This window comes from Podarcis bocagei, assembly GCF_964188305.1.
Source record: "Podarcis bocagei genome assembly, chromosome: 1".
NCBI lineage: Eukaryota > Metazoa > Chordata > Lepidosauria > Squamata > Lacertidae > Podarcis > Podarcis bocagei.
The window spans coordinates 120483475-120500269 of NC_138125.1; the positions used below are offsets into that span (position 1 = coordinate 120483475).

The window sequence follows — 16795 nt, forward strand, 5'->3', positions numbered from 1 at the left end:
TGGTGACATTTTTTGTTGTTGCTTGTCCCTACAATGTCTAGTCTTGTTTCTTACTGGTGTTTTTTTATTATTATTTAAAGGAACTAGACACAAACCTGGCTGCCTTCACCACTGCCTTTGAGAGGGCGACAGCTGAGAAAATCCGCTGCCAGGAAGAAGTGAATAGAACTAATAAGACTATTGAGCTGGCCAACAGATTAGTGAAAGGTCTTGAGGTGAGGTCCTACAGGGCAGCCTAATGAAGCAGCCTACAGAAAGCATGCCTTTGTTATACACTAGTGATCTGACAATAACAGAGGCACTTAGCAAAGAACCTGATGAGCTGAAAAAAAAATTATGTCATTATCATTCATTTTTCCCCATAAAGGAAACATGTTTTTGACCTTTACGTTTTCTTACAATTTGCCTCGCTGCCGTATATATTAACTGCAAGATTACCTACTAACTAACATGTCGATGAACGTTTAGAAAAAAGGCAGGAATGGCAACTCTTGGGCAGTGCTAACAGACTTTTTTTTTTAAGATGTTCCAAGTCTGAGATGCTCTGAGATCACACCTGAATATTTCTTAGGATTGCAGCAAAATACCCAATACAATATGTCCTAGTTATTTAAGGAATATGATACTTGGCTATTCAGACTCGAGTTTTACTCAGAGTAGACCAGTCTAAATGAATGAACACAACTAAGGCTGTGCGCGCACTCCCGTTTACTCTGCACCCAGTGTGCTGCCGCCACTGATTTGGGAAGCAGCATACATGCAACATGAGCCACAAATCCATTTCTGTCCTGTAGTTTCCTATAAAATACTGCATTTTGATGCATCCCCACAGCTTTGTGCCAGATTGAGAAAAAGAACTACCTAGCTGTGTTTTAATAATAATAATAATAATAATAATAATAATAATAATAATAATAATAATAATAAATTTTATTTATATCCCGCCCTCCCCAGCCGAAGCCGGGCTCAGGGCGGCTAACAACAATAAAACAGTACAAAACTACAGCACAAACAACACTCTAAAATCATTCATTATAAAATTAATTCAAATCAAACCAATGGCAACCATTGGGCCAGAGCTCCGCGAAGATTGCCGAGGGAGGGAGTCAGGCTGTGCCCTGGCCAAAGGCCTGGTGGAACAACTCTGTCTTGCAGGCCCTGCGGAAAGATGTCAAGTCCCGCAGGGCCCTAGTCTCTTACTAGGTAAGCTGGTAATATGTACATAGCCAGAGTTAGGTCCGTCAATTTCAATTTACTGTGAGTAAAACTTTTTTTTTTAATCCCACCCTAAAACTCCTCCATCCCACCTAGGCCTAGACACGCTTTAAAATACTATCTACTGTATTTTTCACTCTATAAGACGCACCAGACCACAAGACGCACCTAGTTTTTGGAGAAGGAAAACAAGAAAAAAAATATTCTGAATCTCAGAAGCCAGAACAGCAAGAGGGATCGCTGCGCAGTGAAAGCAGCAATCCCTCTTGCTGTTCTGGCTTCTGGGATAGCTGCGCAGCCTGCATTCGCTCCATAAGACGCACACACATTTCCCCTTACTTTTTAGGAGGGAAAAAGTGAGTCTTATAGAGCAAAAAATACAGTATCTGTGTGTATCTGGTTGCACCATAGTGTAAAAGGTAAACTGTGCCTTCCAATGAGCATCCCACAGAAAGCAATCCAACATATGCATTTGGATGCCACATTAGCACATTCACCTGATTTTCACTCTCAGTTTCTGATCCATGAAGTGATTGATCTGTGCACAGAAGCTTGCTTTCATATGCATATCCTTTGCTGGACTGGGAATACCTACATACCTAGAATTCATCAGATGCTGATGCAGTTGTCCAAGCCAAAGATGATATACTGCATGTTTTGTTTATGTTTAGCTGGCTTCCCCCTCCCCAGGTCAATGATAAACAAAGTTGGCATTTCAGTGCTTTTGCGCCTTGTACAATGCTGACTATTTACCCGAGGCCTTTACACATGGCAACACACAATCAAACATGGCTTAGCTTAAACCAGGAGTGAGGAACCTGTGAGGAAAATCTCCAGATGTTGTCGGACTCCAACTGCCGTCATCCCCGACCGGCATGGCTGGTGGTAAGGTCTGATGCAAGGTGTAAGCTCAATTATTTTAGACTCTACAGTACAATATGATTTGCTCTGGCAGAGTAGTTTACTACCATTCATGTCTGGGCAAAGTCTGTGTCAGTGGAACCTCTACCTGCAACCATAATCCATTCTAGAGGTCCATCCAGAGGTTGAAACAGGTAGCTGGGAGAGGCGGCATTGGGCACGGGCGGCAATCGCCACTTCTGCGCATGTGCGGACGGCGATCGCCGCTTCCGCGCATGCGCAAACAGCGATCGCCACTCCTGCGCAAGCGGTGGCAAACCCGCCGGTTACTTCCGGGTTTGCCACGGACGTTGGGCGAAATGGACACAAGCAGAGGGGGACGCAAGAAGAGGTTTGACTGTACAACAGTACAGTCCCTAAAGATGCTGTGGAAGCTTCAGCTGGTTGTGAATGCAGCTGCCCAACTGTTGACAGATTTAAATGAATGTTAGAAAAATGTTGGAAGGAAATTATATGGCTTTAGTAGAAATGCTTTAAGGAATTAAGCATAAATAAGTATTATAGTTTTAATGGAAAATAAGGTTAAAATATGTTAAGATAATCATATGACAGAAAATAGAGAAAGATGGAAAGGATTTGCTGAAACAATTAATAGAAATGGAATACAAAAAGGGAGGTGAGAGGAGGTCGATGAAACAAGGGAACGAAAGAGAGGATACAGTGGTACCCCGCAAGACGAACGCCTCGCAAGACGGAAAACCCACTAGACGAAAGGGTTTTCCGTTTTGGAGGCGCTTCGCAAAACGAATTTCCCTATGGGCTTGCTTCACAAGACGACAGCCCATAGGGAAATCTCCGGGACAGCGGGGAAGCGCAGCGCGTCTTCCCCACTGTCCTCGGACCTCCTCCCGCCGCCGGACATCGGAACGAAGCTCCGATGTCCGGCGGGGGTGGGAACGTCTCCTCCCGCCGCCGGACATCGGAACGAAGCTCTGATGTCCGGCGGGGGGGGGAACGTCTCCTCCCGCCGCCGGACATCGGAACGAAGCTCCGATGTCCGGCGGGGGGGGAACGTCTCCTCCCGCCGCCGGACATCGGAACGAAGCTCTGATGTCCGGCGGGGGGGGAACGTCTCCTCCCTCCAACGGACATCGGAACGAAGCTCCGATGTCCGGTGGGGGGGGAACGTCTCCTCCCTCCAACGGACATCGGAACGAAGCTCCGATGTCCGGCGGGGGGGGGAACGTCTCCTCCCTCCAACGGACATCGGAACGAAGCTCCGATGTCCGGCGGGGGGGGAACGTCTCCTCCCTCCAACAGACATCGGAACGAAGCTCCGATGTCCGGCGGGGGGGGAACGTCTCCTCCCGCCGCCGGACATCGGAACGAAGCTCCGATGTCCGGCGGGGGGGGGAACGTCTCCTCCCTCCAACGGACATCGGAACGAAGCTCCGATGTCCGGCGGGGGGGGAACGTCTCCTCCCTCCAACGGACATCGGAACGAAGCTCCGATGTCCGGCGGGGGGGGGACGTCTCCTCCCTCCAACGGACATCGGAACGAAGCTCCGATGTCCGGCGGGGGGGGGAACGTCTCCTCCCTCCAACGGACATCGGAACGAAGCTCCGATGTCCGGCGGGGGGGGGAACGTCTCCTCCCTCCAACGGACATCGGAACGAAGCTCCGATGTCCGGCGGGGGGGAACGTCTCCTCCCGCCGCCGGACATCGGATGGCTGTCCTGAAGACTTGGGGTGGGAGGAGGGTTTTCCTTCCCACCGCCAACATTCAGAATGCTGTTCTGAATGTTGGCGGTGGGGAGGAAAAACCCTCCTCCCACGCAAGCCCCGGGAACAGAGGGAAAGCGCTGCGCGCCTTCCCCTCTGTTCCCGTACCTGTCCTGAAGGCTTGCGGTGCGGAGAAAAGCCCTTCTCCGCACCGCCAGCCTGGCAAGCGGTTTCCCTAGGAACGCATTAATTGATTTTCAATGCATTCCTATGGGAAACCGTGCTTCGCAAGACGAAAAACTCGCAAGAAGAAAGAACTTGCGGAACGAATTAATTTCGTCTTGCGAGGCACCACTGTATTGAGATGGTATGATGTGTGTTTTTTGAACTGTTTTTGCTTTTGTTTTGTTTAATGTGTTAATGTTGTGTTGTGTATTGTTTATATATTATACTGTATGTTTTTTCTTGTTTTTTCTTCTTTTTCTTTCTTTTTTTTCTTTCCTTTTTGTAAGGTTTAAAAGTAATAAATATTATTTTAAAAAAACAAAAACAAAAAACCTGTTGACAGATTTAAGGCAGCACCAGCATATTATGTCTTTTTTAAAAGCCCACTTTGTTAAGTTTAACTTTGTTTCCATACCCAGTTTAAAGTTGTGGCACTGACCTTTAAAGTCCTAAGTGGCCCAGGTCCTGGATATTTTGAGGAAAGCTAAATTCCTCAATTTAAGATCAGTCCATGAAGCCCAGCTCAAGGGACCCCCATGCTATAGATTGTCATCTGTGTTAGGCCTCCATCTTAATAAGGCCCTCCCTTGGGAAGCCCTCTTGTCTCCTTTTTTAAAACAGGCGGAGAGTCCCTGCTCCATTCCACTGAGCTTTTAACCAGCCTGTTTGCCTCATGATGAAAATATCCAAGGACCGAAACCCAAGGTTCCTTCCTTATAGTTACAGACAACTTTGTAGTTGCCTTAAGCTGCTATAAATTAAGCTATGGCCCTTTTATTTCAGTCAGAGAATGTGAGATGGGCTCAGTCCGTAGCTCAGTATCACGAGCAAGAGAAGACACTGTGTGGAGATGTGCTTCTAACAGCGGCATTCATTTCGTACGCTGGGCCCTTTGCCAAACCGTATCGGCATGAGCTAGTTCAGAATCTGTGGCTGCCCTTCTTGAGAACCCAAAAGGTAGTATGCAATAAAGATGTCTTTGGTTGAAATGTTTTGGGGGAATAATTTTTGAAAACTATACATTATGCTTCTGTGTTGCCAGCAAAAAAATCAAAAAAATTCTTACAATCCTTCATTAGATAAGGAGGCGGTACATATTAAAAGTGCACGGAAACACATTTTACATGAGCAAAATATTTCACTGTTCTTAATTGTAGTAATAGAATTGGATTTTTTTCCTCCCTGTTCAAAATACAGTGGTACCTCAGGTTAAGTACTTAATTTGTTCCAGAGGTTCGTACTTAACCTGAAACTGTTCTTAACCTGAAGCACCACTTTCGCTAATGGGGCCTCCTGCTGCTGCCACACCGCTAGAGCCCGATTTCTGTTCTCATCCTGAAGCAAAGTTCTTACCCTGAAGCACTATTTCTGGGTTAGCAGAGTCTGTAACCTGAAGCGTATGTAACCTGAGGTACCACTGTAGTTCAGTAGTAATTCAGTTGCTAACACAGATCAAAATGGCATAATCCACTATACCTTTAGGGACAGTCTGACATTTTGCTACATCATCATCATCATCATTATTATTTCAATTTATAAACCACCCTTTATCAAAAGATTCCCAAGGTGATGTACAACATTAAAATCATAATAAATACATACTGGCAGAGACAGCCTAATAATAAAAAGTCATCATAATAACAGTCCTCTCCCCCACACCTTCACAGTCCACAGATTATTTAGGCTTGGTTAAACAGGAACATTTTTGCTTGGCACCTAAAGACATGTAATGATGGCACCAGGTGAGCCTCTGTGGGGAGAGCATTCCACAACTGGGGAGCCACCACAGAAAAGGCCTGTTCTCTAGTTGCCGCCCTCCAAACCTCTCTGGGATGGGAGACACAGAGAAGGGCCTCAGATGACAAACGCAGGGTCAGGGTTGGTTCATAGGGGAGAGGGTTTTGTTTTTCTTTCTTCTTTTTAATGGCATTGTCATACACAGTGCTTTCTTTCTTTAAAATGTTTAGGGGTATTCTCATTTTGACTCAAGAAAATCACCATTTTATAGTTCAAATCGGGGGAAATAGATACAGTACATGGACAAAAGTACAAAGAACATGCATGCAAAGAACAAAGAAACTGACCAATCACCGTGCTAGATTCCAACTCCTACTTCACACATTAAACGCTCGCTTCTGTCAGAGACTCAGGAAACACCGTGACAGGAAATGAGGCCGCCATCGGGGGTACCAACAGAACTGATGATTCACTGTGCTAGAGTTAGATTAACAAAATGTTTAGGGGTATGCGTACCCCTGTGTACCCCCGGAAAAAAGCACTGTGGGAGGCAGTGGAAGACAGGAGTGCCTGGCGTGCTCTGGTCCATGGGGTCACGAAGAGTCGGACACGACTAAACGACTAAACAACAACAACTGCTGCAACGTACCTTAGGCTTTCCTGTGAAGGAAATGCAGGGTATAAAATGATAGATAGATAGATAGATAGATAGATAGATAGATAGACAGACAGACAGACAGACAGACAGACAGACAGACAGATAAGCAGAGTGATCTTGATAAATATCATACAAAGAACGAACTGGTGTTCAATATATGATACACTTTGATTTCATTCTTTTTGTTTTATAAAATATTTTCATAAAATATATACACCGCTTGATGGTTTAAAAAACCCAACGACCCTCAAAGCAGTTTACATAAAGATAAAACAATAATTCTGAGTTCCGATATGAATGAACTCCTTTATTTCATTTTGTTTCCTGATATGTAACATTGCAATAGCACCCATCTATGTTTGCAACATCTGCAATGGGAATTAAGAACTGCAGCGTTCTTTTTCCTCTTGGTGACCCTGCTATGCTCCTCCCTTCCCTCCCTCACTTTCTCCATGCTACAGACATGAGCAGTGTGATGTATTGTCATAGGGACAAGTCACTGAAACTAGGCATTTTTAAGTTAACCTTTATTATTTTAGGTTCCCATTCCAATGACTGAAGGTCTTGATCCGATCTCCATGCTGACGGATGATGCAACAATTGCTATATGGAACAATGAAGGCTTGCCTAGTGATACCATGTCCACGCAAAACGCCACTATTCTTACAAACTGCGAGCGCTGGCCTCTATTGATTGACCCCCAGCACCAGGGGATCAAATGGATAAAAAGCAGATATGGCTCGGATTTGAAAGTCATCCATTTGAGTCAGAAAGGGTAAGCGCTCATTGGCAGCTGCTGCTATTAAGAGGAACAAAAACATTGGGTTTGGTATAGTATGACTGTTGATGCAATGCACTGGCTTGTTTTGCTTGTTTTAATCCATGCTTGCTGCAAAGATACAGATGTATAAATATATCAACTGACTACAAATACACACACACACACACACACACACACACTCAAAGAACCAGAGTTTGATCTAAATAACTGGTGAAAATCCCTTAACTCTCTTAATGCTCTTCCTTGTACTGTATCTACTCCTTAGTCCCTTTGCTCTCCATAAATCTCTCTCCCTAAATCTCTCTCTCTCTTTTGCAGGTATGTCGATGTGATAGAAGAAGCTATTGTTGCTGGAGACCCTGTTTTAATAGAAAACCTGGAGGAGACCATTGATCCTGTGCTTGACCCTCTCCTTGGGAGGCACATGCTCAAAAAAGGAAGGTGAAGATGTGTGTGTTTATGCATGCGATTTAACTTGGGATGCAATGGAAATTTGATTCAGTTTACGTTTAAAGGCAGATTTCCTAATCTGCACTTTCTGGAACGGATTGAAACCCAGCCATACTTTAAAATTCGCACTCTTCCAGATTTTGTGACTTCGTTCCCTAGCAAACTAATGTGGGAAGGAAATGCATATGAATTGTTAAAGTGTGCATATACCGGTAAGTGCATGTACCTAGTGGAATGCACTAAGGGGAGAAATTGCTTTGCAAAAATATGTATATTAGACAAAACTGCAAACAGAAATGTATATACTGAAAGAAATTTTCCTTCTGCTCCTGTAAAGAATGGATCCAAACTAAGTTAGTTGCACTTAGTTCCCACTGCAGTCAACCTTGTTTATTGAGCATTCATCCTGATTTGCATGTTTATACACCTTCTCATTTATCACACATTGATTCCACACTTTTCAGTACATTTCCTCCTCACTTTCCTGTCCACAACAATTTCCTTTCTTTCTTAAAGTGGATTTGTTGTACTTGGGTGACAGAGCATTTTAATCCACTTTAATTGCACAAATTAAATTTGGGAAAGAATTTGCAGCCATATATAATACTGATATTCCTAGCCCTAAAAGTTAGCTCCAATTACTGCAGCTGTGAATATCTCTACTGGGCGGCTAAACCAAGAAACAAGGTCTGGTTGCCCACAATCCCAGACGATAATGCTTCCAACCTTTTTCACTTTGTACCCTTAATTTCCCACCTACGTCCAAATCTTGTTTGTGGGTTTGGTTGCCTGCTGGGTCTATCTTGTCTGAATAGCATCTTCACACTAGCTGAACCCTCTTTATGCTGACTATTGATCTACTGTTAAGTCAGACTTGAAATGAAAAAAGCTATCTTTAATTTCTTGCTGCCCTGGGAGCATTTGATTTCAGTGTGGGAGTCTGTGGCCTGTTGAGACCTATTGCATTGTGGTTGCAATTCTGAATTTGAATGAATGCTAAAATCTTTATGGTTTCAACTGGAGCGAATTCTACAGGTTTTTCCTTGCCTTAATTTTTCCATTTCTTCTCCTTCATGTTTTTCATTTTCTCAGAAATACAGCTGTAACTTGCAGTGTTTCCCAGGGTTGCCAGTGTGGAAGGCCTACCCCTCATTACTGTTTGCAAAATCGGAGCGTTTTTCTAGCATGTTTTTCCTTTTGCAGGTATATTAGAGTAGGAGATAAGGAGTGTAAATTTCACCCTAAATTCCGGCTCGTCCTCCACACCAAACTTGCCAATCCCCATTACAAACCAGAAATCCAGGCTCAGACCACATTAATCAACTTTACTGTCACACGAGATGGTTTAGAAGATCAACTGTTGGCAGATGTTGTCAACGTGGAAAGACCTGATCTGGAACACTTTAAGGTTTGTGGATATGGGAATGTGCATCACCTTATTTAGATGATCGTGTGTCGTTTGAATGGACCAAGATACGAACAAGCCAAGATATGATCCTCCTTTCATTTGAGTGAGCAAACAAACAAACAAACAGAGGAGTCTTCTGTTAGCTATAGTTTATGATTCATCGAAACCAAGAAACTATGGTTAGCAGTTCTGGAGTAGTCCAGTATATAAACCTATGATTTGAAGCTGGCTTAATAACCTGGCTTGTTCTGAAGATGTTAGCCATAGCTTCCTACTGTCTCGGATGATAGGTCATGTAATATATCTTGGTTTATTTGCCAGTGTGCCTATCTTCCTGTCCATACTCACAGTTGCATTGTTTTTTCAATGAGTGTTCAGGTAGCTAGGTGTTACAATATAAAAAGTGCTTCTTTTCAGTCGGCTTTCATTGCATTTTTTTTTAAATGATTGCTCTGTTGATTTGCATCAATTGCTTGCTTGCATCACACTTGGAACATTTCCCCTACCAGGCAATGAAATTTTCTTTGTGAAATTAAAAAAGGGTTTGTCAGCTTCCATTCATGCAGAATTTTCTTATACAGTGGTACCTTGGTTTAAGAACAGCTTAGTTTATGAACAACTTGGATTAAGAACGCTGCAAGCCCGGAAGGAGGTGTTTTGGCTTGTCAACTTTGCCTTGGAAGCAGAACATGTTGAGTGTGTTCCATTTGTAAATTGAGTCCCCTGCTGCTATGAGAAAGCACGCCTTGGTTTAAGAACGCTTTGGTTTAAGAACGGACTTCCGGAACGGATTAAGTTCATAAACCAAGGTACCACTGTACTGGCGACACCACAGCAGTCGTAGAAGTAATTATTCTTAACAGCAAGACATAAATCTGGATGCCCAGCTCATATTTATTGGGGTGGATATGGTAAAGTTTAGACCTGCTATTTTACTAATTTTTGTCTTGTTTTAAGTCTGCATAATAATATTCAGAATAAAGGTTACACTTTTACACATTTCACTTTTTTGTATCAACCCATTACTCAATTATTAAACCCTTTAAATGGGGGATATAATAAAGTCTTGGGAAATCAGCAAGTTTTGAAGTTCAGCGATGCATACTTCCTATATTAATGGTGCTTGAATTATAGGTTTGCAACCTTACCATTTTCATTTCAGTCTGAACTCACAAAGCAGCAGAATTATTTTAAAATTGAGTTGAAAATGCTTGAAGATGAATTACTGACACGCCTTTCAGCAGCCGAGAGTAATTTCCTTGGGGATACCCTTTTGGTAGAGAGACTAGAAACAACAAAACACACAGCGGCAGAAATAGAAATTAAGGTAAAATGATCAATATGAAGTAATCACAGCCTACAACAACCATAGTCACGGAACAACGCAAAAGCAACTTTAAAATATATCTGTAAAGTCATTATAACATTTCCCCCCTCAACCTACTTACGCAATTCTTAATGCTTTCTTTTGGGATTTAATGAAAGTTGTAATCTGCCGTAATTACATTTATATAATCTATAGCACAGAATGTATATACCACTGTGTTGTAAAATTCCTGTGCAAATTATACAGTGATCACTTACAAATGAGTAAGCTTTAGTCAGAGGGAAATATTTTATTGCATTCTAAACAAAAGCTATAAAACAAAGGGGATTTAGGCGAAGTGTCGACTCTTTCCATTCTTTTTTTACACTGTATTTATAACTTTCAGTTGGAAATCAAATGTACTTTGGGTTCCTTTGTTTATCAGAAATATTACCTGTTAGCACTATTTCTCAAGAGCTAAAAAAAGAGTTTTTTTCTTCCAAGCTACAATTAAACTGAGACCATGCATTACAAATAATAATAATAATAATGTTTGCTGTTGCTAGACAATAAACTTGGCATACTAAGTAAAAACACAAGAGGTGGGGGGGGGATAAAAGATTATTGGAACCAAATGCAGGTGAAGAGAATGTCTTCAGTTTCTGGCTCTCATTAAAACTGTCAACACCAACAGCGATCGTGTGCCAACAAGGGCAGGGAAGACACTACAAAACGAGGGGCTGCAGGTGAACATGAAAGCAATAAAAGTGTGATTCTAGTACTATGACTTGAAATTAATTTCAGTCATTCTGATGCACATCAGTGAATATTTGGTGCTGTCAGAAAACGTAAGAATAGCAACATGGTTAAGAAACCACTGCATTTTTAAAAAAGTTGGCAACCACTTTGAATCACATCTCTTTCTACCAATGTCATGCAATTGTCGTTAACAAGCAATTATCAGTAATAAATTTGACATAAAAGTGGCAGTGTGTTATATCTAGAAATGGAATGTCCTATATACGGCTTTTGTTAGGGTTGGGTGCTTGTGTAACAAGATATGGCTGCTCCCCTCTGCAGCCCCCTGCGTGCCCAAGGAATTTGCTTTTATGTAATTATGTGAGCAAAATAAATATTATAAGTCCAACCTTGTACTTCCCTATCACCTCTAAGGACATAGTATCAGCTGGTCTAAATTGGAACTTGGGCCTCCTTGAATAATAATAATAATAATAATAATAATAATAATAATAATAATAATAATAATTATACCCTACCCATCTGATTGGGTTGCTTCCAACATATACAGAAACATAATAAAACATTAAACTTTAAAAAACTTCCCTATACAAGGCTGCCTTTAGATGTCTTCTAAAATTTGTATAGTTACTTATCTCCTTGGCTTGGGGCAGTCGCATAACTTCATACCCACCATAATTTTTCTGATGAAAATAGGGACGTCCTACCATATCTTCCAACATTTATCTGATCGAAATAGGAACGTCCTAAAGCAGCGGTTCTCATCCTGTGGGTCCCCAGACGTTGTTGGACTACAACTCCCATCATCCCTGAGCTCTGGCCTTGCTAGCTAGGGGTGATGGGAGTTGCAGTCCAACAACATCTGAGGACACACAGGTTGAGAAAGGCTGTCTTAAAGAAAAGCGGGCTATTCCGAGATAAAATCAGAAACTGGGATGGCTTCTCTAAATCCGGGACTGTAGCTGGAAAATTGGGATACTTGGAGAGTCTAACCTAGTCAGACTTACTACTAGCTCCCTCCATTCCCCTCCCTTCCCCTTCCCTGTCTTCTTCCTTCCCAACAGATTCTCATACAGAGGTTCTCTAGACACGTTTCTCCACATGTGTTGCTCTCTCAAATAACTGCATTAATTCTTTGCTCATACCAAAATCCTTTACTTCCACTATGTTCTCTTCTACCTTGGACAGTACTCTGAAAAATGGTACTCTATTTCTCTTGTCTTCTAAACGCCACCCAGTCAGTTGTTTGTAACCTATAGGTTCAAAGGAGTGCAGTAGAAAATAATATCACTCATTGTTCTGAGTTCTGGGGTGCCAGCTACACCCCTTGCCTTCATACTTGTCCCCTACTCAGTACTGGCGAGTTCTGAGATTCATCGTATTAACTATCTGATGATTTGTAGGGTTTTGGGGTGGGTGTGTTTTTTTAATTACAACCAACTGGTTGTATGTTCCAGGTTATGGAAGCCAACATCAATGAAGTCAAGATCAACGAGGCCCGTGAGCATTACCGCCCAGTAGCAGCCAGAGCCTCGCTTCTCTACTTCCTCATGGATGAGCTGAAGAAAATCAATCCAATGTATCAGTTCTCACTCAAGGTTACTATTCAGGAAGAAATCAATATGTTGTTTTTTTGTGCCGCTGTTTTAATCTAGCATCACTATTGGCTTACAAGCTTGTCTGTCTCCCCTCACAGGCATTTAATGTCGTATTTCACAAAGCGGTGCAACGAGCAGAACCTTCCGACAATGTGAAAGAGAGGGTCAACAACCTGATCGACTGTGTAACCTACTCTACTTTTATTTATATCAGTCGTGGGCTATTTGAGAGAGACAAGCTTACTGTCACGGCCCAAGTAGCTTTCCAGGTAGACTGGTTTTCTTTGGCAGCGTGCAGACAATAGAAGAAGTTAGAGCCACTGTCGTCCATGCTGAGATGAAGGGATGGACCTGTGGTTGTCTAAATGTTGTTGTCCTCCAAGTCCCATCAACCCAGCTAGCATGGATGGTGGTCATGGGATTTGTAGTCCAACTGCTTCTGGAGGGCCCCGTTTCCCCATCCCTGGTGCACATGGCTATTTTGGAATGTATTTCAATGTTTCAGGTGTCAACCTGATCCCAAGCCTTTTAAGAGTGTAGGGCAGGGGTCAGCAACCTTTTTCAGCCATGGGACGGTCCGCCGTCCCTCAGACCATGTGGTGGGCTGGACTTTTTTGGGCAGGGGTGAACAAATTCCTATGCCCCACAAATAACCCAGAGATGCATTTTAAATAAAAGCACACATTCTACTCATGTAAAAACACCAGGCAGGCCCCACAAATAACCCAGAGATGCGTTTTAAATAAAAGGACACATTCTACTCATGTAAAAACATGCTGATTCCCAGACCGTCCACGGGCCGGATTGAGAAGGCGATTGGCAGGCCCCTGGGCCTTAGGTTGCCCACCCCTGGTGTAGGGTGTCTTGTGAAGATTACCCAACACTGCTAGCCATACAGGGCAACAAATCTTCTATCTCCTTCACACTGATGCATTGACCTACCTTAACTAAGGTACCTGTCAGCATTTCTGCTTCTCACACACTTTGGACAGTAAAATGCTTTTTATGCTCAAGGCTGCTATTCAGATTTAGTTCTATCATGGGCCCTCGTCTCTTGACCAAAGTTTTATTCCTTCACCATGCATGCAGAGTCCCCCCCCCAAAAAAAATTGAGCTCACTAACAGTAAACACATTTATGAGATTTAGGTGCACATCAGCATAGCTATACCTCACTTCCATGGGGCTCGCAGAATCAGAGTTATGCAACGCAGAGAACTTTTGCAAGTTAGCAAGTATAATGCCTCCTTCTTTTTGGCCATGCCGCATCTGCTATTGTTCTGCACTGAATAAATTTGGACCTGCTTTCCATATATATTTTTCTGTAGCACGGAGGCAGCTGATCCCAGCCCTTTTATTGCGTATTATTTATCTTTGGACCAGAGAGCTAGCTAATGCTCATAGATGCCTTAGATCATGCTATAATCTTTCCCCCTTCTATTATCTAATACTGAATATAAATCAAACACATGCCATGTTAAGGTTAGGAACAGATGGCACTTCTGTTACACGAAGAAGAAATGGGGGTGAAAGAGCTGGAAAGTTGGTGGGGAACCTAAAAAAAACTTCCCTTTTTAGCTTACCAGGATCTATTGTGTCACCCTCTTGTTATTACACTTAGCTGCAACTCTGTATTGTTATAGAAGAGATGTTACAAGCTGAAGAAAAAGATGCTGCCCTTAAAATCCTTTGCTGGGTTTTAGCAGGGTTTCTTTGCATCCCAACAAAACAGTAGGAAGTATTAGAAAATGCCGGCAAGGTATCACAATCTAAGAAGTGCTCCCCACTTCCTCAGATAGATTTAACTGCAGTCCTATAATGACAAGGGTGCCTTCCTTTAAAAATAATAATAATTTAAACACGCTTATCTGTGTGCCTGGGATAATAAAGCTGTCTCGAGAGAGTCCCTTTAGAACCCTGAGATTAACGCTAGAAAGGAGCTTTTGCTGAAATTCCTTCAAGGCCACTCAAATGTTCAGTGTTTACTGCTCACAAAATATTTGCTGTTTATGTCTCATTCTTTCTCTCCAGCTTTCCCTCTCCCCTCAAAACATTTTAAAGGAAACGACTGGTGTGTTGTTTTTTTAAGAAACAGCATCTCCCTCACCCATGCTCAGTGTACACCTTTTGTACCAACCACCACAGCCCTTCCCGCAAATGGCTTGTGTCATGATAGATTTGAAGACGGAGATGAAAGCAACAGTACTCTGAATAGTCTAATTTGTTTGAAGGAAATAAAGCTCTTGTAAGGCATTCCCAAGAGGATCCTCCTCCCTGCGACTGTTTTTCTTCCTCCTCTTCTTTTTCCTTTTTGAAGCCGTGTGTAATCTGGTGCATTTGAAAAGCGAAGCATCTCCTATTCAGAAGTAGCTGCGGAAGTCTTGCTTGCTTTTCCCGGGAACAATAAAATTCGTCATAAATGCCCCTGTGCCCCTTCCATATCCCCATTCCATTTGTTTCAAAGGGCAGCTGCACTCAGCAGCCAATCATCGCGTCCCGTTCGTTTTCCATTTTGATTGCTGGCATTTGTGCAGCTACTTTGACTCTCCTCAACACGTTCCAAAAGTACGTTGCAAATGTTGATGCAGAAATGATGTTGCCCTTTCATGGAGCACTTTTTGAAAATGAACAAACCACCGAAGAGCATTTAGGAGGCTGGTCTTGCTTTGTAATAATGGAGAGTTGCCACGAGAAACTTTTGCTTGCTTTGAATAATTCTCCAAAATGCTGCAGTCAGAAAAGGAAAAGAAAAGAAAGTTCTTGAACATGAGTGGACCTGAGCTATAAATACAGAAGATAAAGCGAGAAAGCACCAATGCAAAGTTAGAAGAATCCTCTAAATGATTAGAGAGCACTGGAGACCTCTAGATGCATAATGTCATTATTATTATTATTATTATTATTATTATTATTATTATATTTTCAAATTGGATCATCCTTGGCACTGTAAAGACAAAACGCTCCATGCTCTGTAGCTCCCCAGATACTCTCAAATCACAATGCAAAAAAAGATTTAGGTGGTGTAGGGCACAAAATATATTTTGTGGTAACACTGAAGAAGATTTTATTTGAAATATATTGGGCCTAATGAATAATATTCTCCACACCTAGAGCTTGGCTGAGCTGTAATAATACCTATATTGTCATTGTACAACCTGTCTTTCTGTCCTTTTTATAGTACCCCAAAGCGTCACATTGGCTTTAGCCAGTGAGGTCCAATAAGAAAGGCTCTTTTTCTTTACAGATGCCTTACCTATATCCCAGCATATTTACAAGGATGCTCCATCATCCCTTCTTCTATACTCTCAATACAGTTCATCAGTCTATAACAGGCATAGGCAAACTCGGCCCTCCAGATGTTTTGAGACTACAATTCCCATCACCCCTGACCACTGGTCCTGTTAGCTAGGGATGATGGGAGTTGTAGTCCCAAAACATCTGGAGGGCCAAGTTTGCCTATGCCTGGTCTATAATGTGGCCACACTAGGAAGACTGGGTACTGCTCCTCTCACTGTATCTCAAGGATGATATTGCCGAATGGGAAAATGCAAGCAAAATTATCACGGGTCTGGAACAACTCCCCTGTGAGGAAGGCTCGGAACAAATGGGACTTTCCAATTCAGCCCAAAAAAAAGTCAACCAAAGGATGTTGGTTCGTAAAATTATGCATTATGTAGAGAAAGTAGGCGAAAGGATGTTTTTCTCCTGCTTTTTCTCGTGATACTAGAACTCAGGATTATCCAATGAATCTGAATGTTGGGAGATTCCGGATGGATGAAAGGAGGCGTTTCTTCACCCAATGCATAGTTAGACTATGGTGTTCACTCCCACAAGATGTAGGGATGTGGTAATAATGGGTAGTACAAGTGGGGAGAGTGCTGGGTGCTAATTACCGTATTTTTTGCTCTATAAGACTCACTTTTTCCTTCCTAAAATGTAAGGGGAAATGTGTGTGCGTCGTATGGAGCGAATGCAGGCTGCACAGCTATCCCAGAAGCCAGAACAGCAAGAGGGATTGCTGCTTTCACTGCGCAGCGTTCCCTCTTGCTGTTCTGGCTTCTGAGATTCAGAATATT

The 16795-nt window shown here is 42.6% G+C and overlaps 1 protein-coding gene across 1 annotated transcript in view; it reads left to right on the forward strand.

The window, feature by feature from the left end:
* The window catches only part of LOC308581643 (dynein axonemal heavy chain 11-like), a 236406-nt gene that overhangs the window by 177358 nt on the left and 42253 nt on the right, over positions 1-16795 (forward strand). The window contains exons 53-60 of the mRNA XM_081184350.1: positions 81-215; positions 4808-4981; positions 6959-7194; positions 7519-7641; positions 8854-9058; positions 10221-10385; positions 12581-12721; positions 12820-12990. Of these exons, the coding sequence (XP_081040476.1) occupies positions 81-215; positions 4808-4981; positions 6959-7194; positions 7519-7641; positions 8854-9058; positions 10221-10385; positions 12581-12721; positions 12820-12990 (1350 nt within the window). The remainder of the gene's footprint in view (positions 1-80; positions 216-4807; positions 4982-6958; positions 7195-7518; positions 7642-8853; positions 9059-10220; positions 10386-12580; positions 12722-12819; positions 12991-16795) is intronic.